The 27367-nt window shown below is 50.3% G+C and overlaps 1 protein-coding gene across 6 annotated transcripts in view; it reads right to left on the reverse strand.

Annotated features, from left to right (window-relative positions):
* Positions 1-27367, reverse strand: part of CNTFR (ciliary neurotrophic factor receptor) — a 202167-nt gene that overhangs the window by 51691 nt on the left and 123109 nt on the right. For all 6 annotated transcript variants that reach the window (XM_054652411.2, XM_077171556.1, XM_077171558.1 and 3 more), the window contains one exon: positions 4734-4964. In XM_054652411.2, coding sequence (XP_054508386.1) covers positions 4734-4964 — 231 coding nt within the window. The remainder of the gene's footprint in view (positions 1-4733; positions 4965-27367) is intronic.

Consider the following 27367-nt stretch of genomic DNA (forward strand, 5'->3'; position numbering starts at 1 on the left):
ACTCAGGCTCTCCTGGCCTCCCCGCTCACATGTGGTTCCTGTTGCTTTGCCCCTTTCCCCCTCCCTCTCCCTGGTTTTGCTTTGTTTGTTTTTCTGTTAATTTGGTTGTTTTTTCCATGTCATTTTCCGTCAAACCGCATGTTTTTTCCTCTTTCTCTCGCCAGCCACTGCAGTGACAGACATGGAGGAAGCAGGCCAGCCTGGGACTGCCTGTGCTCTGCCAGTCCCTTTCCCACATCCATGGCCTGGGAGGCAGCAATGCCCATGGGACAGTGCTGGGGCTGGCACCAGGCTACAAGACCCCGGGCCACCACTGCAACATGGAAGACAACTCCACTGCCTGCATCCCGATCTGTGCCCCTGCTGCTGGAGGGGATTCTGCTGTATTTCCTCTCCCATGCTTGCACTCCATCCCATCAGGCAGCAGCCTTTTTGGGCAGCAGGCTGAATGATGAGGGTCAGATGCATGTCCACCAGGGCTTGGACAACCCCAAAGCGGGACAGAAGGGCAAAGGGGAGGAGGGGCTGGGTCGGGATGGGGATAAGCAGGTTAGAAGGGGATGGAGGGATGGGAGCAGAAGGAGGGTGCCTGCCCTTGCTGCCTCCCTCCCTTCTCTGCACACAAGGCCTCCCCACTCTTGTGTGCACTCTCCGGCTTCTGGCAGCCTTTCCGACGCGCGTTTCCACTCCTCTCTGGCCCATTAGCAGTATTTTTATAACATTCTGTAACGCACAGCGCCGTGTGCCAAACCTCAAGAGTGCATTATTTCCCAACGTCTTTGTTATATCCACCCCCGGGCCCTCCGGCTGCGTGTTTCCAAATCCAGAGCTGTGGCTTGTGGGGGCAGCCAGGAGCCCGGCACCACACTCCTCTTATCCAGAGCCCTGTGCTCCCTCCTGCCCTGCTCCTGGTGCTCAGCCCTGGGCTCAGGACAGGGATGCCTGGTGTGTAAAAAGAGCTGGACCCATCTCCTGCTTCTGGTGGGTATCTGCTGCTGTCAGGCTGCAGGGCAGGTGATCACTGGAGATAAACACCTGGTTCTTCTCCTGTGCTTCACCTCATGCTCAGCTGCCTGAAGAAGAGGGCAGACCAACAAGTCACCAGGCTGCTCAAAGTGCCCTGGAAGAGGTTTCCCCTGGAGAAATACCAGCTTCCTTCAGGCCAGTTTGTGCTGAGGAGGATGCATGCCTTGCAGGGGGCTGACCTGAGACCTTTAGCAATAGACAAGCCTGGGGATCCCTCCTCGCCATCCCTGAATGCATGTGCACCAGTGCTCCCATTTCTGCAGTGAGTGAGAGAGCCCATCTACCCCCAGCCTCTACAGGGTGCTGCTGGGCTCCCAGCCACATCCCCCATGATGTGCACTCTGGTGTCAAACCCATCTAAGGGACCAGATGAGTTATCTGTGCCTTCCCTCCCCCCTGATGAAGTGCATTGTTAAAACACCTCCCCACATTTGTGCCTGCACCATTAATGTAGCATGTTGGTCCCTTCAGCATGAAATCCCCACCCCTGATATCCTCTTGTCCCTCCTTAGCCACTGGCATATCCAACCAAAGCCCCTGGTCCCTGTGGGCCAGAGCCATTACAGATGACACTGCAGAGAGTGGCCCAAACACAGTCCAACCATGGTGCCAAAGTTTCCCCATCCCTTCCAGGAGCTCCCCCTTTCAGCACAATCTGATCCCCTGTAGCTATTTCCTAAGCTGTGTTCCAATTCTCATACTAATCCACATTTTCTCTGGTTTAACTCATAATTTCCCATGTGGCACCATAGCAAATACTTCACTGAAGTCAAGACAGATTACACTGACCACATTTCTGGGCTTAGAAAACTGGTTCCCTTATCAAAGAGAGCTATCAGGTTAATCTGCTGTGATATATCCCTGGCAAGCCCCCCTTGTATTTTTTTCCCATTTTCCATTTTTCTCCACGTCTTTAATTGCTCCCCCTTCCAAGTGCACCGTGCGGCCCCACTGTGCTGTGGGGTCAGGCTCTCTGACGAGGACCTTTCCTTCGCCCCCACACAGGAGACACGTTGCACTGGGTACCACACTGGCCTCTCAGCTGCTACTGAGCCTTGCTAATGAACAGATGTCCTCACATGGGGACGAGGTGCTCCCCAAGCCCTCAGTGTATTGAAGGTGCCTCCACAACAGAGGGTAACCTCCAGGTTTTATGCTCCCTCCTCTCCCTTAGCCTGTGCTGCCCTGGCTCTCAGCATCGCTGCTCAGACCCGGTGGGGTTCATTTGGTATCGGGCTCTGCTGAGCTTACGTTTAATCTCCCCTGAAACCTGTCTGCAGAACCAACTCTGCTCTTCTCTCCTCGTTTGCTCCATATTTATATGGCTAACCCCCCTTTTCATTTCCTCTGCAAGGTCTCACTCAGCTTGACTCCTGGCAGGTCTCCCTTTATCCCTGTGCTCGCTGACCCCCATGACAGAGCTTGCTTTGCTAATTGACACCCTTTCCTGGTCCTCAACGCTTCTCTGCTCCCTCTACACATCCTTCCTGTGGTGTTGTATGCTCAGGAGCACCCCTGCCTTGCCTGGGGAGCACATTCCAGGTACCATCATTTATTTGATGAGATCCCCAGCACTTCTCCACGTGCAGCCCCAGCCCCTCACCCTCGCTGCAGTCACCTTTCTTGTTGCCCCAGCAAAAGAGAAAAATGCAGGCACAGGCCTGTTTTCATTTAATTTCCCATGCAATTGAAACAAAATGAGTCCAAGATCCCCCAAATCCCCGGCCTGGGCTCCCAATGCACTCAGCTGCAGCAGCAATGCTACCATAGGGCCATGCTGCAAACCTCCCACAAGTCACCCATCTCTACCTCCATGCCCAAGCCCATCCCCATTCCCTGCCGGGATGCTCTCAAATCCACTCCTTTGCATGAATCCTCACACCTCCAGGGAATCAATCATTTCCAGCAGAGCCAGGACACTTAGGGTGGGGTGGGGGAGGCAGGGGCTGGGGGTGCAGTGCTGCGAGGAGAAACCTCAAAGAGAGTGTTAAATTAAAATCCAGACAGTTAAATTAATTACCACTAAAAGCATCTCACCTGATTAGTTCCTTGCACAGTTAATTGTGTTAACAGCACCAGACACTTGTTTATTTATTTGTCACCCTCTCTGCAGGGGCTGGTGGCCCCAGCAGCGTCCAACTGGGCTTCTCAGCTGCCCAGTGCTCAGGGGGCTGTGACTCTCCAGCAAATGGGAACACACAGTAATAGGGAACAGCAGGATTTGGGCTCTAACGCTGAGCCATTCCCACGGGTCCCTGAGCGGATTGACAGGGATTACTATTAGCGAGGTGCTTAGCAGATGGAGGAGCCATTGCAAAATGACAGCGATGCCACAGCTGCAGAGGAGGTGGTTGGAGGCTGTGGAAGTCTCCCCACTCCCCTTGTTTCCTGTAGGCCTGGGCTGCAGCCCTCTGTGCACTGGCTGGGAGCTCTCTGCAGATGGGTTCTGGTGAGCACATGCCCAAGCAGAGGAACTGCACAACCTCCTTGTGCTGCTGCCTGCACTGGACCCAGGGCCTGCCTTTTCTGGCTCTGAACTAGCTGTGAACACCTCCTGAGCACAGTGCAGCTAAAAAGCCCCTGACTCATTTGTTGGGCAGTGGCAGTGGCCCTTTTTGTCTGCCATGCTCCCAGCCCCCACGCCTGCTCACTGGTGTAAACCCTGCCCTGTGCTGTCTGCTTCCCTCATCTGCTTCTCACACTGCCTTCCAGCTCCTTCCAGCATCCCTTCTCCTTGGCCCAGACACCAGGATCCATCCCACACAACCTTAAATGAGTTGGACACTGTAGAGCATCTCTAAAATTCAAATCTCTAGGTGCAGTGATCCCTCATGCTTTATTTTCAGGGCTTACACAGACCCTCCTGTGACCCTCTGTCCCTGGAGCATGGACTAGGATGGAAACACCACCCTGGCTCTGTTGCCAGGTTCAGGAGGTGAAATAAGGAGTAGAGAAAGACTCGGCTGTGTCTTCCAAACCTGGGAACATACAGCCACCTACATGACACATCCCTGGATGGCGGGGTTCCCAGCTGGGAATCACAGTTACCATCCCACAGTCAGCCTTGCCAGCTGGTGCTCCCAGACACCCACGGCTGCCAGTTGCACACGCCGTGCTGCAAAACACACAGTTGTTATCTGCTGTACAAACACAGCAGCCCTCAAAACACACAGCTGCTATCAGCTCTCAGCATCATGTGAAATAAAGCACAACTCTTATCTCCCCTGCTGAGGCCCGGGAATCAGCGCATCCCGTGCCGGAGATACGCAAAATGCTGGGGAATGAGCAGCTGTCCTCCAGCATACCTGTGCACCCAGAATCCTGCAACACCTTTTGGCTGCTCCTCTGAAGCAACCACACTGCTGTAATCCCAGCCAGGGCTTCTCCTTGCTGACTGCAGTCCTGTCCGACAGCTCTTTCCACCTACAGAGATGGTTGTTGTGTCACAGGGCTAGAGAAGGAAGCTACATCCCTTCTCAAATTATTCCTGAGGCATCATTTAACCTGCTAGCTTTGATCCAAAGCTTAGGACAGAGTGGCTGATTCCAACTGGGATTAGTATGCCATGAGGACCTCATACAGCTGTGTTCAGTGAACAACCCTATGTATGGAAGGTAGAGGGGCTGGCATGGCAGGAGGGGGGTCTGTGGGGACTCAGGATGGGAGCAGAGACTGTCCCCCTCAATGTGACATGCTGGGGTACTCACTTCCCACCCTCAGGTTGGTCTGGTATTTGAGGTGCCAGGAGGAGCCCTCGTAGCAGGAGTACTGGCCGCTCTGGGACAGGTCAACGTTCTTGAGGATCAGGTAGGAGCCGTTCAGGTGGGACTCGTCGATGTCGGTGCCGTTGGCTGTCCAGGTCACGGCTGCATCCCAGTCCATGGAGCCACACTTCATGGTCACATCTGCACCTACCCGCTCGTACTGGGTGTGGGTCTCTGTGGGAAGGAAAAGGGGAAAGACAGGTGAGCTCAGAGCCCCTCAGCACAGTTGCCTTGGGGATAAGATCTTACTTTCCCATCTGGGAAGTAAAGAGAAGGACTGGGGTGTGGACTGACACTTTGCTGGTGGACAGGGAAGCCGAAGTTCTGCTCCTGTCCCCAGCCATGATTTATTTTAGACCAGCTGACAAACACCAGAGGATCATGGACCACCTCCACCTACAGGATGGCTTCCTCTCACCTTTGCCATGGTGAACACATGTTAGGGCTGCACGTATGGCTCACCAGCCAAACACCCTACAGCATGGCCAGACACACAAGGCATTGCCAGTCGTGTGTCCAGGTGACATGTTGCAGGACACAAACCAAACACGTGTGTCAGAAACTCCCAGCAGAGAGATGACACAGCCCCAGGATTTGTCACCAGCAAACTCCATGTATTTACTAGCGCAGATGGGAAGCAGGTAATTCTCCTTGCAATTCCCTATCCAGTAAACCAGGCAGGAGGACTGCAAACTAACTGTGCTATGCTTTGGAAAGTCAGGAAAGTCACAGCTGCTTGGTGCATGCAGTGCTGTTTGTCTCCTGTCTGGGTTTTCTTCCCTTTCCACAATAACATGATGCTTGCTGAGCTATTTGATGTAACAGAGTGGGGCAACACAGCTCATTGGGCACCAGCTGCCTAATTGAATTTTCTCAGGTTTCTGGACAGGAGCTGGAGCTGACATTCATTAATGATCCTTAGCAACTGAATATTTCCTGTGTTGCTACACTTGGCTGTGCTGAGCTGTATGTGGCAAGGATAAAACAACGTGAGTGCGTGTGTGTGACACAGGGTGAAGCAGGACGGGAGGATGAATAGGGATGAGGTTCCTTCAAGGCTTCATCAAGCCTTTGTGCACAGACAAGGGTGGTTCACTTCTCAAAATTCTCCTGGGCTTCAAAATCACATTTGACAAGGTGCCTTCCAAGGAAACTAAGCAGCCCCGACACATGGGGAAAGTCCTTGTGAGGATTTATAGCAGCTAAAGTCATGAGATCAAAGGTGAAAACAAGCTGCCAAAAGTAGCAGTAGAAGATGTCACTGCTGAAGTCTGATGGAGATCCGAGCTGAATCAGTTCAGCCCAACACCCCCATAACTCACAGGTAGAAGGGGTCAGGGCAGAGAGAAGACAGAGTGCTGCTGAGGCAGTCGGGGCAGCCAAAGCCCAGCTGGGCTCCAGAGTGCTGCAGGAGGACACCATGGTACAGACCACCAGGCAGTAACCCTGTGCTGATTAACTCACAGTGGAATGCGTGCAGCCTTCCTTCCCTACACACTCATGGTTTCAAATGTGCCACGGCCTCCACAGGAACCCACCCTGGAGTCATCACCCTCCCTTCCCTGAGAACATCAGCTCAGTGGTGACCAAGAACTCAAACCCAAAGTGGAAAGCACTGTGACTCAAAAGCCATGAACAAACCTGTCCCCATGCTGTTATGAGCACAGTATTCCTGAAGCAGGGCAAAGGAGGGAAACAAGAACAGCTAAGGCTTGAAACAGATTCCATGTGAAGATGGTTTAGTAGACTCTAACCCTTCATCCATAAAAGGGGGAGAACCAAGCAAAGACGTGACAGACACCTTAGCAATGACGAGTGGCATGAAGAGGACAAATAGAGAAGGACTGCTTGCTCTTTCTCCTAATAAAATAAAGGGGAGCAAGACAAGCAATAGAAAGTGATCTTTTTCTTTTGCACAAATTGTGATTAAATTACAGAAATCTATATCCATCAGATGCTGTTGATGTCAACACAGGAGGGGGGAACTGTGTGTAAATGAATTCACAGCAAAAGATGACCTAAAACACCGAGCTGCCCAGTGAGCCTTGGGAGATTGCAAGCAGCTGATAGTGGAGACAGATGGGATAAGCACCTCCAAGGCTTCTCCTCTCTTTTTTCCCTCTCCAGATGTCAGCTCCTGGGTCCCACTGGTAGGTGGGACCACATGTATATGATCCAGCATTCCTTGTGCCTAAGGCCACATCCTGATCCCATCTGCAAGGCTGGCTCTGGAGGAGTGTCTGGCAGGTCTCAGCCATGTTGCAGATGGTCTGTCAGGACACCTGCTTCTGACAGGAATAGAGCACCTTTGGGGATGTTATCCCTGCTGGGAAACAGGGTGCTAAGGACAAGGAAAAAATGGTTTGTTGTGGGTTTTGCTGGTAGGATGCCCCAGGACAATTTCTGACACAAGCCAAGGATGGAGAGCTTTGGGAAATTGCGCTGACCAGAAAAGCGCAATTAAAGGGTCTTTAAAAAAGCTGTGAGAATGTACTGATAGGGAGAAAGAGGGGAGAACATCTAAGATGAAGCATCTGTGTGAGGAGGGATAGCTGGAACAGGACCAGATACATAGACAGATAGGCAGAAGTGGAAAAAGACAGTGGATGGATGAATGTGTGTAACCACAGACAGATGGATGGCAGGCTGGACGGGCACAGATGGAGTGGAGGAAAGGAGGCATGGAAGGACAGTGAATGTGAGTGGTGTTGGGTGGATGGCTGGCTACTTGAATGGCTCTGGATGTGGATGGATGGTTGGATGATGAACGGGTGGACAGGCAGATGATTAGGCACATGTGTGGATAGACAAATATAGATACCAGGTTCAGTAAGAATTCATGCACCTTACTCAAGTTCTCTAATTTATTCTATTGCATAAGGTAAAGAGGTTTTGTCTTCCTGTTGGCTCATAAGACCATTGACTATCCTGTCCTTACACTTGGAATTCTGCTTATCAGAGACACTGGAGCTCTGATACCCACCATTGCACCACCCACCAGCCTTGCACAGAGAAAGGCTCAGTGCAGTGATGGATCCACAGACCTGCCACCCTTGCCTGGCTCCTGCCTGCCTGGTGCTTATTTCCAGAGAAGGACTGAGATGAGGGGAAAGCTCTGGGATGCTCAGCTCTGCCTCTCAGGACTGTGGCTGAGAGCTTGTCTCTAGCTAGTGGCTGAAGGACTAAGTTGGGAAGGAAAAAAGTCACCTTGAGTTATTTCCTTAAAGACAGTACAAACACACTGGCATTCATCCAGAAGGGCTGAGGGAGCCATTCCTGGAAGACAGGTCTTTGAAAGTAATGCTCCTTTCCAAGGCAGTGATTTAAGGTTCCTGATGAAGGAGAAACCCAAAGCACAGCTTCAGTGGAGGCATTTCTTCCAGGAGGGTTTGCTGAGGATCCTACTGGAGCAGAAACAAGTCCCCATGTCCTCCCTTGTCCCATGCCAGGTGTGGGAGTCCCACCCAACCACAGTGACATCAGATGTGTGGCAGCCCCTTAGGGAAGGGCTGCCATGGGACAGCTCCCCTGGAATGCTGGAGAAACCTGCAGCTCTGCTGTAGGATGGGGATGAGCAGGGGTGACCAGAGCTCTACTGGGACCCTGAACTTTTTGCAGGCTAGGAATGCACCCAGAGCTCCACAGCTCCCTTGAACAGGGAGGGAAGGGAGGTTTGTCCACACTCCTGGTCACCATGTCACTCACTGGTAACCAATGGGGTCCATGACCACGATGGTGCCTGTCCTGCAGGGCCAGCCCTTTTGGATGGATATCAGCTGGTGATAGGAGTGTCCTGGTGGAAGTTTCAAGCTGGACATGGAGGATAATTTATTCTCCTGGGGGGTAGCACAGCACTGGGACAGGTACCCACAGAGAGGGGGGATTCTCATCCATGGAGTTTGTCAGGGCTCTGCTGACAAAGCCATGGCTGATCTGGTCTTCTGCTGAGGACAGAGCTTTTCCAAGTGGGGCACTGGACTAGACACTTCCAAAGATTCCTTCCCAGCAACATGGACGTGATCACTGGCTAGAACTGACACTTCAAGATGCTGCCCTGCCCTGTCCTACACCACCCTGCTTCTCCAAAGCATGCTGCCTTTGGGTCAAGTGACACCACAAGGCTGTGATGGCATCATAGAGGGGCTGCACCCCAACCAGCAACATGGCTCTCAGCATCCAAGCCCACCAAGGGCCACATCCTCTGCCAGGCACAGCACACCTGCCAGCACAGCATGAAGTCCCAGATCTAGAAAGGAGACATGGTGATGCATAATGGGAGAAATTACAGCTTTGCCTACATATCTGCAAAATTGCAGTGGAGGGAAGATGGGAATAAACATCAGAGCTTCTAGCTGTGGGATAAACATACACATTCTAGTAATGTTAAGCTGGGGCAGCTTGGTGAAATGAGCTGTGAGCTGCTTTGCTGCACTAGCAATGATGAGTGGCAGCTTGATAGGTCCTGCAGCTGCAACAGGGACCAACAGGACAGCAGACAGCAGTCCAGCAGAGAGATGTGGAGGGAAAATGAGACAAAGCAGCTGAGACATGGGACCCATGGAAATATATTCTATGCTTCCCAAACCCATCCAGCTGGAAATCCAATAGAAACCTCATCCTCATTTTCATCCTTCATGAAATCTTGACCTACATAGAAACTGGAAGGGCAACAGCACAAGGAAATCCTGCAAAAAGGTGAGCACTGCCCTGGCATGCACTGTGCTAGGATGAAGCAGAACTCCTCTTGGCACCTTCCATCTCCACTCCTGTGCCGTTGCTCCAGCTGAGGCTCCCACCCAGCCAGCATGGGCAGCTGCCAGGCATGGCAGGAATGCTGCTGGGCACTGGCATGTGTGGAGCCACAGACTGGCACTGGAGGTCTGTGTCCAGACGCCTGAGGGGTCACTGGAACAGCGAGCAGAGGAAGTGGAGAGGACAGTTTGCATTCCTGGCACCAGAGCTCACCACAGCCCTTTAATGGGGGTCTTTCAGCCAGGGCCTGTGGCAAGACAACCTCCAGCAGACACACACAGGGCCAAACCCACCCTCGCTGTCACAGCGATTTGCAGGCAGACCGGGACAAATATTCCCTCTGAGCCAAAATGCACTGCAGGCTTGTGGCTTGTGTAAGCACAGAATGAGCAAAAGAAAGGCACTGCAGCATTTCTGGGGAGAGGGAAGAGCACTCTGCAGGTTCCACAGCCTCTGGCTCTGCCCTTCTTTTGCAGATGATGAAACCAACACAGTGAGAAAGGCCAGGTGCCCACTTTCTCTGACAGGACATGGAGCACTTCTGCAGTGGGACGGAGCATTACATACATGTCCTTGGACAGAGGCCTTCACATCACCCCACTGGCCTTCATGTGTCCCTCCCACAGCTGAGAAACCAGCCACAAATAATTGTCTCAGCAGCTAGTTATATGTCTGTGTACAGAATAAATTACACATTTAATATTTACACAGTGCCAGGGCTATGCCAAGAGCTTTCCAAGCATATAAACCAGAAGGGTCTTTCATTCCTCAACTTCCCATGATAAATGAGATGAATCAGCCCACGGAGGAGAGGAGCACAGAGCCCCAGAGGATGGAGAGGGCAAGGGGACAGAGAGATGGACTCACGAGCCCTGTGGGAGGATGTTCCTGGCCCTCTCCAGCCATGGGACAGGGTAGTGGCACAATCCTATGGCCTCTCCCTTGCTTCAGGACCCATGCCCACTGGCCTGAGCAGCACCAACTGTGTCCAAGGAATGCCAGTGGTTCCACTCCCCTGTGCAGTCTGACAGCCCCTGAAGTCTGCCCTTCTTGAGATGAAGCAGCTCCTGGCCATGGAGGGGGTTTCCTGACCCCAGCTTCCCGAAGCACACCTCACTCTTGATCTCACATCTATTCCCTGTGATGCCACTCGGTCTTTGCAGAGCTTTTCTTGCCAGCAGAAATCTTCTTTCAAGGAGAAGAAATTTCATGCTTAAGGAGGCACTTCTTCCACAAGTGATTTAAAACTGGATGTATCTTTGTAAGGAAACAAGCATAATTAAGTGTCATTGATGTAGCCAAAGATATGGACTGCTCCAAGTTAATTTTGTCCATTAATGAAGAGTTGCAGAAAGCAGAGACCGCATTTGTTTGCTCTACTTTGGTAAATCCCTGGTGTCAGCAGCTTTGCTCTTGACAAGAAAAAATAATTAGAAAGAAACTTTAATTAAGAGATAACAGATGGGTGCTAAAGGACTTGTACTCAATCACACCACAATAGCCTGGAAGCAGACCTTGGTTTGCTTCAGGACTGTTGTGAAGGAAGGACTTGACCCCTCTGACATGCTTGGCTGAGGGCAGGATCCAATGCAGGAAAACCTCTTCCCTCAGCCTGGATGTGACCACAAAACATCCTCCTGTGGGTGTTGGCAAAGCCCTGACGCTCCTGCAGAAGTTCTGCTCCAGCTCTGCATCAGCCTCCCCTTTTGCCTCCCTCTGAAGCTGCCCCCAAACCCAGCTGGGGATGTCCATGGTGGGGTGACAAGGGCCTTCATGGCCCTTCTAGCTGCTCAGCTGCACAAGGCTGGTGCCTCTCCCGTGAGCCTTAATGCAACATCTTCTGAGAATGAAGGGACACTTTTACCATCAAATGTTCCATTGTCACAAATGGTAATCCAACCTATGGGCTCCCTCCTGGACTTGATGGTCCAGCAGTGGGGAGGTGTGATGCCTGCCCTGCCATGAGCTTGACATGCCACTGCCCAGGCTGAGCTCCAGGTGACAGGAGCAGACAGGATGGCAGCACTATTAGGACAGTGTCATCTGCATCACTCGTGCACAGGGGCCAGCAAGGCTGTGCAGTGGCAGAGAATCAGCACCCTCCTGGGGAGAAAATACAGTGCTAAAACCAGCAGGAAACCACAGAACAGAGACCCACTGCTGGAAGCAGAAGACACACACTCTCACAGCAGAAGTGAGGGCCAAGTCCTTGCTGCAGCACTGGCTCAGCCCATGGGATGCAGCAGCTCCCCATGTCTTTTGGGCTGCTGGCCAGTGGGGAGCCCTGGCTGGCAGAGACTGTAGGAGGATGGGGAATGCTGCCTTAGCAGACAAGTAACTCAAGTGTCATTTTTCTGCTTGTGTCATATCATCAGACTGGCTGAATCAACAGCTTTGGTCTGGTCTGAGTAGGATCTCACCAGTGCAGAGGGTGTTCTCCCTGTGCCTAATTATGTCTGTGTCTTGTCCTGGTACTGCTGCCTTTTCATCACACCCATGTCAGGACAGAGCTTCTCTAGCAGCTCTCTAGACCTGCCAAATCACATCAGCCCAGAGCTCCACACTGGCAGTGCTCCTGGCTGCAGGCCAGAAGGGCTCTGTGTCAGAGGCAGCCTTGTTTTCCTGCACACCATCAAGCCCAGCTCTCGCTGGGAGTAGCAGGAGCTGTAGAGTGATGTGGTACCCCAAGCACAACTTAACCCTGGTCACAGGGGTCAAGCAAAACTGAGTACAGCAACCAAATCCATCCTGCCTCTCTAAGAGAGTCTCCTCAGCCATGCATGGGCAGGAGAGCACAAAGAAGCTGTCCTTTCCCACGGCTTCAGGGTAGGAGGGAGCTCTGCCCGAGGGTGCTAAGGCTGGTGCGCACCTGCAATGGTCGATACCTCTATCCTGGATTGCGTTGTGTTGACACAGCTGGGACCAGGAGCAGATGCTGCTAATTCTGCTTCTCTGTCTCAGCAGCTCTACAGCAGAGAGGTCTGGATTCTTTTGGGCTGGTGATCTTGGCTTTTTAGTTTTTTTCCACAGGAGGCTTTGGTCTTGCATCCCAAGAGGGGACCTGAGTTCATGTGTTGACCTGTTTCCTAGAAGGTCTTGATAAGGCCATCACTTGGATGTCTGTCCCAGCTCTTCTGGTCCCTGGGACTCTGAGAGCTCTCCTTGCTGCAACTGGCTGAGCTGTGACACCAGTTTCATCCTAAGGCAAGGCTGGATGGGACCTTGCCCACTTGGCTTCCTTGCGGAGTCAGCTTGAGATGACTCATCCTGAGGAAGTGCAGTTGCTTGGCAAAGCAGCAACTCCTCCAGTTCCCTGTACTTCATCAGGCTGCCCCAGCATGCGGGGTGGTAAGGAGGGAAAGGTGTTGGAACACCAGAGGGAATGGCACTAAGGGGAACCAGCACACAGCAGGAAAATCCCACCAATATCCTCCAAGCTTGGCTCACTTGAGCCTTCAACCTTTGCTGCCAAATGACCGGTGCTAGCACCATGGATGAATTAAAGGCTTGTTTTTTGGTCCTGCTTTTTCATGCAGACAGGACAAATAACTCTAAGCCACAGAAGAGTGCTTAGATCAGGCTTTTCAATGCTGTTTAGGGGGAAATCAATACAATTCAGAATTAGGTGCCCAAATCAGAGCCGTAAACACAAGAAGAGCTCATTGTGGTCCAGCAACAGCGTGAAGATGCCAGTATTTACTGAGGTTTGGGGAGGGGGAGGCGGGGGCAGAGCTGGATAGAGACGCAGGGGTGCCTCACGCCCCGCTGACCTCAGCCTGCCTTTCCAGCCCGGTGCACAGTGCACACCTCCCCATCCCTGCTTGCCAATGCCCACACGCCCGCCCTCAAACAGCAGCCTAGCTGCACTCAAATACACCGGGGGCAACTGCTGTTTGTTCACAGAACAGCCCAGCTCCCGTCTCACCCCACTCAGGGCTGCGGATTAGCATCAGGCATTGTGCAATGTTTTTTTATTAGCACAGAATTATGGAAGTCAGAGGCGTAAAAGACCTGTTGGGTCCCACTCAGTCCATCCTCCTTCTGCCAAGACAGTATTGGTCCCTGCAGCATATTTACTATTTCTCCAGTCTAATTTTACATACTGTACAATCTGTGCTGTGCCAAGTTACGATCCCTGTGTGAGAAGCAGAGCTCTCAATTTCCAGGCTCTTGGGTGTGTAAAATCACAACCGCGATGCTAAATTAACTTTTTTTCCCCTTGCATTTAATCATTTAATAGCTCTAAAATTCAGCCCCTCAGGCTCTTTCTGTCTGTCTGTTGGCTTGGGTTCTGCCTGCTGTAGGCCAGTGGCTTTCCCTTACAGATGTAATGCTCACGCCCCTGGGTGGATCGGCAGCAGCTGGGCTTGAAGCTGGGGTAACTACAACTTAACACATGAACTTCTGTGCCTGAGGATGGAAAAACTCTGCTTTTTTAATCACAGGTACTGGGGGTTCATCCTCCTCATTTTTGCTCAACCCCACAATGAGGAGGCACAGAGTGCTCTGCACACAGGGACAGGACTCAAAAGCATCACCAAAGCTGGGCTGAGAAATCCAAACAGGGGTGCAGCTTGTAGCACCAAGACATGGGGGACAGGGCACTCCCTGGGGCTCTCAACAAAAGCACCACTACTTTTCTCTCCACCTGTACATCTACTGGAGGTTACAACACAGGGCTTGTTTCTTCCCAAAAGAAGGATTTCTTCCCCCTGCACCAGCACCAAGATTTTCTTTGTGCGTGTGGCTACAGAATAGAGGAACTGAGCTGCTGCCAGGGCAGCACAATGAAGAGGGTGAGAAGAATAGACACTGATAAAATGGGAACCATTTTCCCAAGTTTGAGGGCCTTTTTGACCCAGTCACCATCACTCCTCCGAGTAACACCTGCGTATCTGGAGTCTGGTGCTGTTTCAAAACAGTATTAAAAATAAGGCACTCATCTTCTCTCCCCTGTAGGGGCTGTTTTAAGAACTAAGACAAGGCTTGGGATTTGCATCGGTAATAGCAAGATACTACGTTCACATTTGATGCCTTTCACTCTGAAGGATCCTCAAGCAAAGCCAGGCCTGGAAAGGATCACCTGCACGTGCTGAGCTGTGTCACAGCCAGCAGAGCCGCAGCCCACCCATCACACAGAGCATCTGCTGGTGGCAAAGGTGGGCACATATCAGAACCATGGCACGCTGGGAAGAGTTACCTACCCCAGAGACACAAAATAAATTGCTGAGTATAGCTAATGGAGCACTACAGATCACAAAACAGGAGCCCAGGACAGAGCTCCTGGATCTTGAGCAGAGCTTGGAGACAGGCTCCAGCTTGGGGCTGAATCAGGCTGGAAAGTGTATCTGAACAATGGAGGTCATGACTGCAGGATTGTGGTCCCCAAATGGTTTCTGAGCTCCTCTTGGGGGTTAGCATTATTCAGGAGCCCCATAAAGCCACATAATAAAGGCCTATAATTTGTAAATACTCACATAAAGGATATGTGAGTATTTACAAATTACTCTGCAGTCAGAGAACTATTGAAGGTGGCAGTGTCCTTTGGATTTGTCTCTGAGCAGGTAGGAGAGACAGGGTTTTAGAAGTAGATCCATGAGAGAGCAGGGGACTGAAAGTGCTCAATGCTTTGGGGCAGACAGAGCCTTTGCATGCCTTCTTGTGCAGATCACAGGACCCTGGAATGGGAGGGACCTCTGAAGATCATTAGTAAAACAGATGTGCACGTATCACAGAATCATAAATTGGATACATCCCGTTTGCATCTATCTGCAAAGCACAGTGCAGAAGCTCAAAGGAGATCACACAAACTCAGGACAGAGAAGCTTAAGATGAGGCCAGTGAGCCGGGAGCTTTCGGCAGAGTTGGTCCCATTCTCAGCAGCATCACAGAATGCTTTCAGAGGAGGGAGCATGCAATTCCTTGAGCACTTGTTAACTGAGTCCTGGCCCTGCTCCCTTGTTGGTGCCCTAAGCACCAATGTCCAGGACCCTTTCCATAACCTGTGAAGAAGGTGCTTTTCATTAAGCAGCTCCAGAGCATTTCCAAAGCAACTCACACTGGCTGGTGGCCTCATCATGCAGAACCCTCATGGCTTCATCATGCAGAGCCCCAAAAAAACATGCTGCAATTTCTATTTGATATTTGAGGCCTCTCTGCTTCTGGAAATACATTCTCCTTCTCCCCCTCCCTCTCCTCCTCTTTGACACAGCCTTTTCCTGCCTGTCTACCCACTGCTGTTCCCTTTCCATACCACTTTTGTTACCATCCATCTGACTAAAGCAGAGAGCAGCGCTGCTTTTGGGAGCCCAGTCTGCCTTTCAGAGCATCTCCTAACCTCCAATTACTGATCCTGCCATGTCAGAGAGTCTTCAGTTTGGTGCAGGTTTTTTTATTGCCTTCATTGGGGATAATAAGCAAATGTTAGCTCAGGAGCAGACATTCACTCTTGAAGAAATTGGGCATTATTTCCTAAATTTCAGTGTTTAAAAGCTGTAAGTGTTTTACTGCAAAACAACTAAAAGGCCAGTTATGTTTCATTGACTGAAATACAAGTAAGTGTGCCCTGTTCTCTGGAGAGCTCTTGGGTTTGAAGCAGAAGATTTTAGGGATGCATGTTTTCTGAAAGTAAGACTATTCAGAAGCTTGCCATATCCACAGCTCCAGTCATCTGAAGGCAGTACTGAATTATAACTATTATTAGCACAAGAGATACTTGAAATCTGGAATTTCTGTAAAACGTTTTGAATTCAGGTTCTGAAGCATTTAAAGGACTTGAGAAAATATCTTTGGCTCCAAGTCAGCAAAGCACTTAGGCAAGGCCTTAACTTTGAGCATGTGTTTAAGTACCTTGCTGACTTGGGGCTTTTAACCCTGGCGAAAAGAAATCAAAGAGGAAAGAAAAGCCAAGGAAAAAAATTCTGGTGTACATAGAAATCTCCAGACAAGCCAAAATAATAGAGGAATCTCCTCTGGAAAGTAAGAAAACAAAAAATAATAATGACTTGCTTTAAAATTAAACACTAGAGGAAGCTTTCTGGAGGAGGGTGGAGAAAGACTCCCAGAACAAATGGAGTATTTCAATGTAGCCTAACGCCAGCTTCACTCTCCTGCCTCTTCAGCATTCAGAAATTATTTATTGCTGAAAAAAAAATCCCAAACCAAACCCAAAACCTGCTTCCTCCTCCCATTTCCAGACGAAGTGCAATGGGAGAGAGAAAAATCTTGGCTTCGGCAGTGAAAAAAACATCTCTGAAATGAGTCAGCTGTGAGAGACTGTCTCCATCAGGAAGAGGATAAGGGATGAGGGACTGAAGGGTAGTAATGAGGAGGAGGAAATTGCCCAGAGGCAGAAGCCTGCAAACAACCACATGCTCTGCCTGTGAGGGGGGATACCAGAAAGTCCTTAAGGAGAGAAAATCAGTGCAAATCTATGCACACATGCATGGAAAGCAGCTACAAGCAGCAAGCCACGCTTCCCCCTCCTCCAGCTTGAGGTTATGGAGAGGAAAACTGGAGCACAGCAATAAGAGCATCCCCTGCAGCCCACCCAGGATGAGCGGCTGCAGAGCGGCCACGGGAGCGGGAATGGGCCGGAGGAGATTCCCCCTGCTGCTCCAGGATCCCGTGCTTGCAGCCCCCCCCCACCAGCTCTGGCACGGCCAGGGCAGGCTCAGGGTGCCACGAAGTTGAAAATGCTGCTCTGCCTCCACCAGGGCGAAAGCCAAAATTTAGAAATATTTTCTGTTAAAGAGGAAAAACACACCAAAATGGCCAAGTTCCTTCCTTCAGGAGGAAACCATAGGTTTTCATGTGTTTTAGGGTTGTTTTTCAAAATTTCTATACTGAGTTGTACAAAAGGCTTTGCAAAACATTTGGTTTTTTAAGGTGGAAGGGGGTGTCAATTCAAAGTGAAGAACCGAACCATTTCTGAAAAACACCAAAAAGGCAGAGTGCAGACAAAAGATAACTTTCTTTCAACTACGCTTCATCTCTTTTTTTATGTCCCCTGACAGAGAAATATGATTTTGTAAAACATTTGGATGTTGATGGGACTTAACAGAAAACTGCTCCCCTGAGGATCCCCCCCATCAGTTTTGCCCAGGACAGATTGGCAGCCAGCGCTTTACTCCCTGATGGAGATGCCCCTCATGGGAAGCACAGGATTCCAGCACAGGCGATGGAGGCAGCTCTTCCTCAGCACTCACACCCTCACAGTGCCTGCAGCCCCCTGTGGATGGCCACCCTGTCATCCACTGGTTGGTGCTGGCACCCAGCAAGATACAGCTCCTGCCACAAGGATCTGACAACCGAGTGAGACAAATGAGGAGAGCATCGTTCTCCCTGTCTTACACATGGAGAACAAGTCCCCAAAGCAGATAAAATGACTGGCCCAGGAGAGCTGTTTTCATCAGAGCTAGGCTCTGGTTTTCCTCCTTCATGTGATCCTACGACACCTGGTACATTGACAGCAGGGTTTGGTGGGGCTCTCCTAACCCTGCTGAAATACAAAACCACAAAGCACTGAATTAACTTCAGCTGGTGCCTTTTTATCCACCTGTGACCCCTGTATGGCCCTCGGGATGCCAGCACTAGGGCACTGCAGGGATGCAGCACTGTGGGGCTGTGAAACGGCTGCTGCTGTGCACACCAGTGACTCCCTGTGAGGCACCAAAGCAAAAACCTTCCATAAATACTGGTTACACTAAAAACTCCTCAGGGCTAAGCAAGTTAAGAAAAATGGTGCAAACTCACTGGAGGAAGGAAAACACAATTAAATCACCCAACAGCCCGTACCCACTAATCCCTTCTGCTACCAGGCTTGACTCGAAGGTCTCTCCCTGCTGACACGCACTTCCCACCCCTCACCCAGCCCTGGCACTGCTTTTCCAGAATCCTGGCAAGGCGTCTGTGCATACATGTTATGTGGGAAAGGAAGATCCCCACAGTCCTAGCTGGCAGCACACAGTCCCAGCCCAGCACGCTGTGGGACTATGGGCTGTGCAGGGACAAGCCTGTGTGTTGGGGAAGATGAAAGAGGAAAGCCTTATAAATATGATTGTCTGGCAAAAGATTTTGAAAATATAGAAACTATAAGCAAGATTGAAATGAAAGCAAGCTTAGTTACTTGATACCTTAGTTGATAAGATACCTTAGTTACTGAACAACTGGAAAACAATGGAGTGGCCAGCTGAAGATAATCCTCTTCTGATGAAACAATACCCTCTGCTTGCAGACAGGTCCAAGGGTCAGAGCAGACCCTGCCAGCTTGGAAGAAGGGGCCCAAAGAGGAGTTTTTAGGGTTTAAAATGTTACACAGTATGGTAATGTAATGATTCCTATAGGCTGTGTGTAAATGCTATAGGATTTGTATATTGTAATAGAGAATGAGAATATTCAACACAGAAGATTTATTGTATTGTAACAGGAACCTCACTCTCTTACCCTTTTATGCTCTTACATTTTTTACTCCCTTATGCTTTTACCCTCTTACTCTCTTACCCTCTCATCCTCTCTACCCCTCTCTTCTCTCAGTCCTGCTCTGAGCTGTGGCTGGCAGCTCCCAGCAGGGCCCTGCACCCAGGCCCTCTGCAACAAATCACAAGCTCCATGACCTGGCTTCAGGGATCTCTCGTCTCCGTCCGTCCCGACCGTCCTACCCCCCAACGCTCCTACACCTGGGAGCTGCTGCTGCCCCATGCCACAGCACAAATCAAAGGCACTGAATGTTTTCAGGAGGGTTCAGTATTCACCAGGCTGGGAGACACCTCTGTAACACCAGGTAAGAGCAATAAAAGAGCTGTGAGTGCTCATGGCAGCTCTCTCTGTGAGGTTCTTCATTCTGGAGCTGTGATTTAGGGCACGATGAAGAATGTGGAGGGATTAAATCTGTCTACCTAAATCCTGAAGTATTCCTTCTGGGTTTGCATCCCAACGTCCTTCTCATAGATCAATAGAAGGATGCGCAGGCCCACCCTTCTGGAGCTGCCAAGAATAAAATTGCAAAAATATGGGGAAAGAAATGCATCATGGATACAAAAGCCCACAGACTCAGAGAGCTCAGTGGCATTTCTGGATTTGCCCAGATTACAGAGGGAGTGGGTTCACTGGCACAGAGGTAGGGGATGTCCATGGGGTATCTTGCTCAGATGGGGCAGGAACTCCCACTTTAAAGTCACTGACCGAGCCCTGCAACCTGCTCCAAATTTCCTGTCAGATAAGGCACATCCCACTTCTTAAACAGCACTTCTTAGTAGCCCGGGGGTGAACTGACCCTGCTGCCATGCAAAAGACATGAACAGCACTTTTGAAAAGGCTGAGTCAAGCTAAGGCAATGTCAATCACCAGAAAACAAACAAACAAACAAATAACTAAATAAATATTTTTTAAATAAAAAACCAAGACATTTTAAAAACCCCAACCCTGCACAGACATACAGACAGATGTTTCCTCGAAAATGACAGCTTCCAAAGTCCTGTGTTGCTACTACTCCCCCTGGGATTTTCCTCTCTGTCTACCATGCTGCCAATGAAGCAGCTAGGTAACTTTTGAAGAGCACCAACCAGCAGCGTGGAAATAGCTGCAGTGATTATATTGCAACACTTCACTGCTTCCCTGAGCTGCAGCTCCCTCCTCCACTGTTGGAAGTACAATCAATGCTAATTAATTAAGGGCCAGAGCCTGCCAACCATGGTCACACCAACTTCAGCACTGCTTCCTGAATATTCAGGGCTCACACTCCATAAAAGCAAGGATCAGCCTCCAGCAACTTGAGTTGAAAACAACAGAAACTCTGTTTGCAAACCAGGAGGGATGGACAGGCATGTCTGTGTCAGAGCTGAGAGCTGGAGGAGCCCTCTGAGCTGGGGCAGACCCTGGTGAGCTGCAGCTGTAAATCAGCAGTGAGGCATCCTGCAGGCATCCCTAAAGGCTCTCTGCCAACAGCAACCACGGAGCTGGCACAGCTTTTACACCCAGCAAGACTAAGAGGAGGGTGCTTGTGTGGGGCCAGAGACGGAGCACAAGCACCCTCCAAAACCAAGGAGGAGCAAATTCCTTTGCCTTAGTGCCCAAAGTGATGAGAAGAGAGGAAGGCAAGGGATGCATGCAACAGCCTCCCACCACTCCCCATCACATCACTGGATTGTCATCACTTTGCACCCAGCCTCTCCAGTTGTCCCAGCAGCTGGCACAGGTTGTGGCAGGTCTCCAGGCTCACAGTTATAGCCAGTCATGGAGCTTCCCATGGGAAATTGCAGGAAAGGTCTAGACAGACAGATATTAGCTTCTGGATTTAACACGCTTTCACTCCCATGTGCCTCGGTTTCTCCCTTGCACAGCATCCACTCAGCTGGAGCTACCACACCACAGCACAGACAAGCCACGAACTCAGTGGAGTCCAACCTGCCAGGGCTCGTGGTTTGGCTGGAGTCAGAGGCTCTCTGTGACTCATCCTGTGCAGTCTCGAGTTCATGGCTGTGGATGAGAATCCCTTTGAGAGCACTCCAGGCTCAATTTACACTCCCTCTGGGAGAGGATTTGTGCATAAACAATGCAGATGATGAACAGAGCCCAACCACCTGGTTGGAGAAGATCCTCACTTGGATGGATGAATGGATGTGGGGCTGATGAGGACAAGCTCCCAGCAGTGGAGTCCTGTGTGTATGCTCTGCACCACCCCAGTTTTTAGCTGGTGATGCTGTTGTGAGCTCCCCTTCATGCCATTCATTCAAGGAAAAGACCCTGATCCCCCCCTGGAACTCTGTTACATCTGTGAGGGATGCTCATCAACTTCCTTGGTTTTATTTCAGTTTGGATACTGGAGGCAGCAGGTGTAGGATCACTGTGGGTGGCAGAGACCAGCTGAGCATGGAGTGGACTTTTCTCCAGAGAACAGAAGTGCCCTTTGGAGGAGCAGGGCATCCCTTCCCCACCATCCCCCTGTGAGCAGAGCTGTTATTCAGCAGCACACCCAAGGCCTGGACATCAGAAATGCATGCACTTGTGGGCACACCTCATAGCACCTCAGCAAATCCAGCAGGAATCAGGCAAGATGGGCCACGTGCTGCAGTCCTGCTTGTGCCTCCCAGTTAATCCCTCAGTGTGATGGTGCCAGCTCTCCTCTGCCTACAAAGCACAGAGGTCTTGGCTGGCAGAAATCCCACAGGCTCCCGACCTTGCAGGTCAATGTTTCCTAGCATCAGCTCTGTAGACCTCTGGCTGTTTTGCAAAGCTCCAGAATGGATGACTAAGAGCCTGGCTACTGGCAAATGATTTAAATCTGCTAACACAGGTGTGGTCTGGGGGAAATGCTGCAGGCTTTGCAAAACAAAAAAGCTAGGAAGGTCAGAGGTGTGGAACCTGGGATGAAAGGCACTACCTTTCTGTCAACTGTGTGCACCCTGAGGTGAGGTTTTGTCCCATCCACAGGGAATTTTGAGCTGAAAAGTGGATATGTCTTTCTAGGGACTCTCCCTGCACACAGGTGCACACAACTGTGTACGGAGAATATTCTATCCCCCTCCTCTTGTCTTAAGTAGAGACGAAGGCTGTTTTATCCCCTGCTGTGAATCACACCCACAAATCCCTTTCCCCAGCACCAGCCTCCCCAGTGTTGCTCTAATCAAGGGAAGGCAGTGCAATGAGGCTCCAGACTGTTCGGCTTCAATTAGCACCTGCTAACAGCTGAGCCTGTATAGCAGTCTTTTCCAGCAAATTGTACACCAAGAGATCAATGGTTCTTACAGGACTAATACTGCTGTAACCCCTCCTGCCTCCATCACTGTCAATTGCCTTGTGGTTTCACTTCACTTCTCCACCTGATGGGCCTTCCAGGAGCAGCCATTACAAGGTGACACACATCGCTTTTCCCCTCTGTAACGAGCCTGCCACCACCCCTCCTCAATCCCTCTTCTCCTTCTCCTTTTAATATGCCACAATTATATTGGCTTCTCTGCATGGATCCACCCCATTTAGTGCTGCCCAAGGCCACTTATCCTGAAAGACGCTCTTTTCATCCACAGCACAGACTGCACATCTTGCAAGTTGTTCTGTATACTTTTTACACTCCAGCATCTCCTGGCCTGATTAGGAATCTGTTATTTCCCTTTCCACAGCAGCACAGTGTCTGCTCAGGGAAATTAACCCCACCAAGGACCCTGATAACAGAGGTTTGTGGATGTTGTGTCCCAGCATCTGCACTCCTGAATATGCTCCATGGTATCTTTGCTCTGTTCCCACCCCAGAAAATCCTGAGGAAGCAGAGATGATGATGTTTGTACTCAAAGTCTTGCTGCGCCTGTGTTTCCATTATCCAGGGCTTTGCTTGCTCCCAGATGTGTCACAGGTGGGCTGAAGACAGCAGCAAGTGATTCCATGCCCAACACTACAAATGGATGTGCAGGACCTGAATGTCTCAGCCTTTCCTGACTTTTTGGTCCTGGGTTTTGCTACACACAGCTACTGTGACATGTCCTGCAGAGAATTGGTAGCACCAACTGCTGAGGCTGTGGGCTCCTACAAGTGGTGCCCAGAGCTGCCCTCAGGGCTGCCACATTTTGCTCTTTGAGCCTGACTGGAAATTGGCTTTGCAGTCTCAGAGCATCCAGGACTTCAGACACTGGAAACTCTTCAAATGGGATAAATAATGAGCGTCACATTCAGTCCAAGTTCTGTTGGACACATGGGCTGGTGGGAGCAGGCTGCTCTGGAAATATGAGATACTTGGTTCACTGGGATGGCCACATGTGACTTCTGAGGTGAGACCTTTCTGAGCTTTTGGAGGCTAATTGAAGCCAAATCCCTGAAGCACTGAAGGTTTCCACTCCACCTGTTACAGTTTTATGCGATCTTCCATTTCTGCAAGCCTTTGAGATTGTAAGGAAAGGATGAGGATTGCTTTCTCCCCCACCAAAAGGAGCTCAGTGCTCAACAGGACACAGTTCTTTTTCAGCAGTCAGTGCTCACGTAAAGAACAAGGTCCATGGTTATTCCCTCTGTGCTGGGCTTCAGCTTCCTAAGGGCTGAAAATCTGTGCAAATGAGATTTTGGCTTCTATCAGCCTTTGGGGGTTCCAGCTGCTGTGGCAATGTGTCCATTTACCACTACGTGTCAGCAGAGGAAGCCATGCTACTGCTCCATACAACAGGAGGATGCCATGCCAAGAAGGAAATCCAAACCTTTCCTCACAGCCTCTCCCCAGCAAGCAGGCCTTGCTCAGCACTGGGTTTCAACAAGGATTTATTGGCAAGGACTCTCTGGCCTTATGTAGGTGATCCACAAATTTAGTTCTGCCCTCTCTGCACAGCCACAGCCTGGCAGGTCCTGTCCCCACCCCTGGGGTTGTGGCAGCATTGCCCTGTGTTAGCAGAATTCCTCCACTTGAAGCTTCTCCAGATGTCTGGGTGGTGGACTACAAATCCCATTCCTCCTCCTCTGTTGTCTGTTGATGTGTAATGAAGCCTAAGAAACTACTGAGACATGTTTTTCCTTAACACTGGCAGAACTAATGAGTCCTGGCAGACTGTGATCCTCCTGGCAGTTTCTTCTTCTCACCAAAGACATGAACTATTTTCACAGGTTTTGTGGGATCACAGGCTTGTACAAAGCCGGATAGATCTACCCTCTAAAGCTGTGTTTTCTTTTTTATTTTCTGTCTTTGATTCTTTTGCAGATTTGTGATCTGCTTCAATACACAGGACCTATTTTTGGGAAGAGTTCCCTTTTTTGCTAGCATCACAGATATTGCTAGCTAGGTTTCCTTCCAAGCTCTTGGATGGCTCACGTGGGACAGATCTCCACTTTACTCCAGAATTTCATCAGCTCCATTTCAAACAACTACTTCCATTTCCAGAAAGTGGCAAATTCAGTTCCAGTGACTCCAGACAGAATTGTACATGGAAAGCAGGCAGCTTCTTCACAATGTACACAAACTTTGGTAACTTGCAAAAAGCAAGACTTCAAAGCCCTGAACCATCAAGCTGTGTTTCCTCTCACCTCACTGCCAATCCCTCTACTCCTGTCCCTCCCTTCTCTCCCCCACTTGCACTTCTAGAACATTTCACCTCCTGCATCTGACAGCACTTAGCACTACAGGATATCAATCTTATTGCTGACCTGTGGCTATTTTTCACTCACAGGTAAGAGCTGTGAGCTCTCCAATCCCTGTCTGACAGGCACGAGCAGTGTGTCCCAGCAGGACAGGCCATGCTGTGCCGCGCACCAGCGACTCTCTGCAGCACAAAATTAACAGACAATCTGTGGAAATGAACCCTCTTGATTTCCCAGCTCCAAGGAGAGAGGAGCAAGCCTGAGATGTGCTCCTGACAGGGCTATCCTGCATTGCTAGCTGGACCCCTGTGGGATGCTCGGCTCTGGAACCTGTGGAGTGATGAGGCAGTGGGCAAGAAAGCACAGGCACTAAAAATAGGCTGTTTGCGGTAGGGGCTGACCACATTTATTAGCAAGCCTCTGCTCTGGCTGACCACAAGGTCAGCTGCCTAGAGCTTGGCCGTAATTCACTCTGTGTCTGGGCAGGAAATCTACTCGAGCTCAGGGGGATGTCCAGTAATAGAAAAAGTTGTTCCAGGACCTTGGGCTATTTTTGCTGTTTTCTTTTATTTTGCAGGCAGAGAACTTTTCGGGAGATGCATCTTGTGCTGGAAAAAAAGAAAAATAAAAGCCAGGTGCTCATGAACAGAGATAGAGGTAGAAGTGGAAAGGGGAGGATGCAGATGTTTGTGCCTGTTTGGGTCTGGGGTCCTTCTTCTTCTTCTGATTTTCACCAGGGAAGATCAGAGCAACAAAGGGGACTTAAACACCCTAACAGTGTGCAGCAGAGTCCAACAGGTTGCAGCAGGGGTGTCCCTCCAGGTGGGGTTGCTGTCTCTTCTGCTTCCCTGCAGCTGTGGGCTGGCAGGGAAGATGGGGAGGCAGTGGGAAAACCATCACAGTAATGAATTCTCAAGGGTGGAGATGATGGACCTTCCTTGGAAAGACATCAGAGGGCAACTTGAATTACAGCCAGGTTGTACCTCTGGCCAGCATGGGATGGGCCAGCAGATTGTCCCCCAGCAGATGCAGTAATCCCACTGGGAAAATGCTGGTTCCCAGCGGGTGGCCATGAGCCTGGGCTAGCTCAGCTGTGAGTAGCAATGAGCAAGAGGAGGCAGAGAGCAGATGCCTGCCCTTGAATGGCAGCCTTCGGAATGATTTAAGCAGGCTCTGCTGAATGGGGCTGCAGTGTGAAGTGAGGCTGGTATTTTCAGCCAGCTGGATAATGAGAGCATCCAGAGTTATAACAGGAAGGATTAAAAAATGTAATTGCTAATGGGGAATTAATTGTTAATGGGGAATCATCATTGCAGGAGGGTGTTCCCAGTGTGGTCCCGCAGGGATATGTTCTTGGCCAATTGCTAATCACTCGTCTTATCAATTATCTTGAAGGCAACATAAAACTGTTGCTGGCAAAGTTTGCCAATGACACAAGGGCTGATGTATATAATGGGAGGGATGAGTCCATCACACACAGAGTCCAGAGCAGTTAATATACGAGCCTTCCCTCGGCATGAGCGTGAGTTTTATGCAGCCAAACACAAGTCCATTCATCTCCAGTGGACGAATGTAGGTCAGACTGGCAGAATGCAGGATGACGGAGGACAATACTGATAAGGCTTTGTCAGGAGCCACCTGGAGATAAAGTGGCAGTGCTGAGAGCAAAACTTGGCCAGAGGCAGAAGGAGGAGGTGTCACGGAGGTAGGAAGGTGCTATGTAATGAGTAGACAGAGCTTTTTCCTGAAGGGGCCCCAGCCTGAGCCTGGAAGAAGGCACCACTTCCAGCCTCCCAGCCAGCCACTCTGCACACACTGTCAGTCCCTTTGGCCTTGCCTGCCCCAGAAACTGCCTGTGCCTGGGCAATTACAAAAATTCCAGATCACTCTGTTGCACACGCAACTCACCCTGGGGAATGGGTGCAAAAACAAACAACACATGACAGATGTTTGTCATGTCACTTAATGCATGACTGAAGGACACTGTGACAGTGCCAGGAGGGGAGGAGAGGAGAGAGGAGAGAGGAGAGAGGAGAGATGAGAGGAGATACTTCAAATATACTTATGAATGTATATTTGTAGATAACAGTCCTGCAGAGCCATCTTAGGATGCATGCACAAGGCCACCCCATCACACCTCTTGAATCCAGTCACCTCAACTCAACTGCATTTGCACAGCAACCAAAGCCTACACAGATGTCTACAAAGAAACCACACAGCCTGGTGTGAATGTACAAACATCTCCTACATAGCAAATCCAGAGAACACCTCCAAATTCAAAGTGTCTGGTTTAAGCATGCCAGGCAGATGGCACCTCCCTGGCATGGGCTGACTTACGTGGAGGAAGCAGAGTTCAGAAAGAGCTGGTCACACCCCTGTCAGGCAGAAAATGCAACACAGACAAGGCTGGGCAATTCTAGAAGGGGAAAGAGGTTTTCCTATCTACAGCTGGTTTCTCTTTGAAAAGCCAATTTGCCTGGCTTTGCTGTGCATTTTGAAGGCTATTTACTGGTCCAGGCTTTGTCATTGCAGCAGCATTTCTAACAAGGTATGTGCAAACTGGAGCCCCCGGGAGGCTTTGCAGCAGAACCGACTGCAAAAGATTAGTCAGGGCTTAAGAGAGCAAGAAAAAAGGGAGAGCAATGAAACAAAATCTCTCTTTTCCTCGGCTGAGGAATGATGGGGGCTAATTGCTTGTAGCTGGTGAGGAAGAGAGGAGATGGGAATTTCTTCACCCATCAATAAATTAACCCCAGCATGTGACATCTGAAGTGCAT

The sequence above is a fragment of the Agelaius phoeniceus genome, chromosome Z (genome assembly GCF_051311805.1).
Source record: "Agelaius phoeniceus isolate bAgePho1 chromosome Z, bAgePho1.hap1, whole genome shotgun sequence".
Lineage (NCBI taxonomy): Eukaryota > Metazoa > Chordata > Aves > Passeriformes > Icteridae > Agelaius > Agelaius phoeniceus.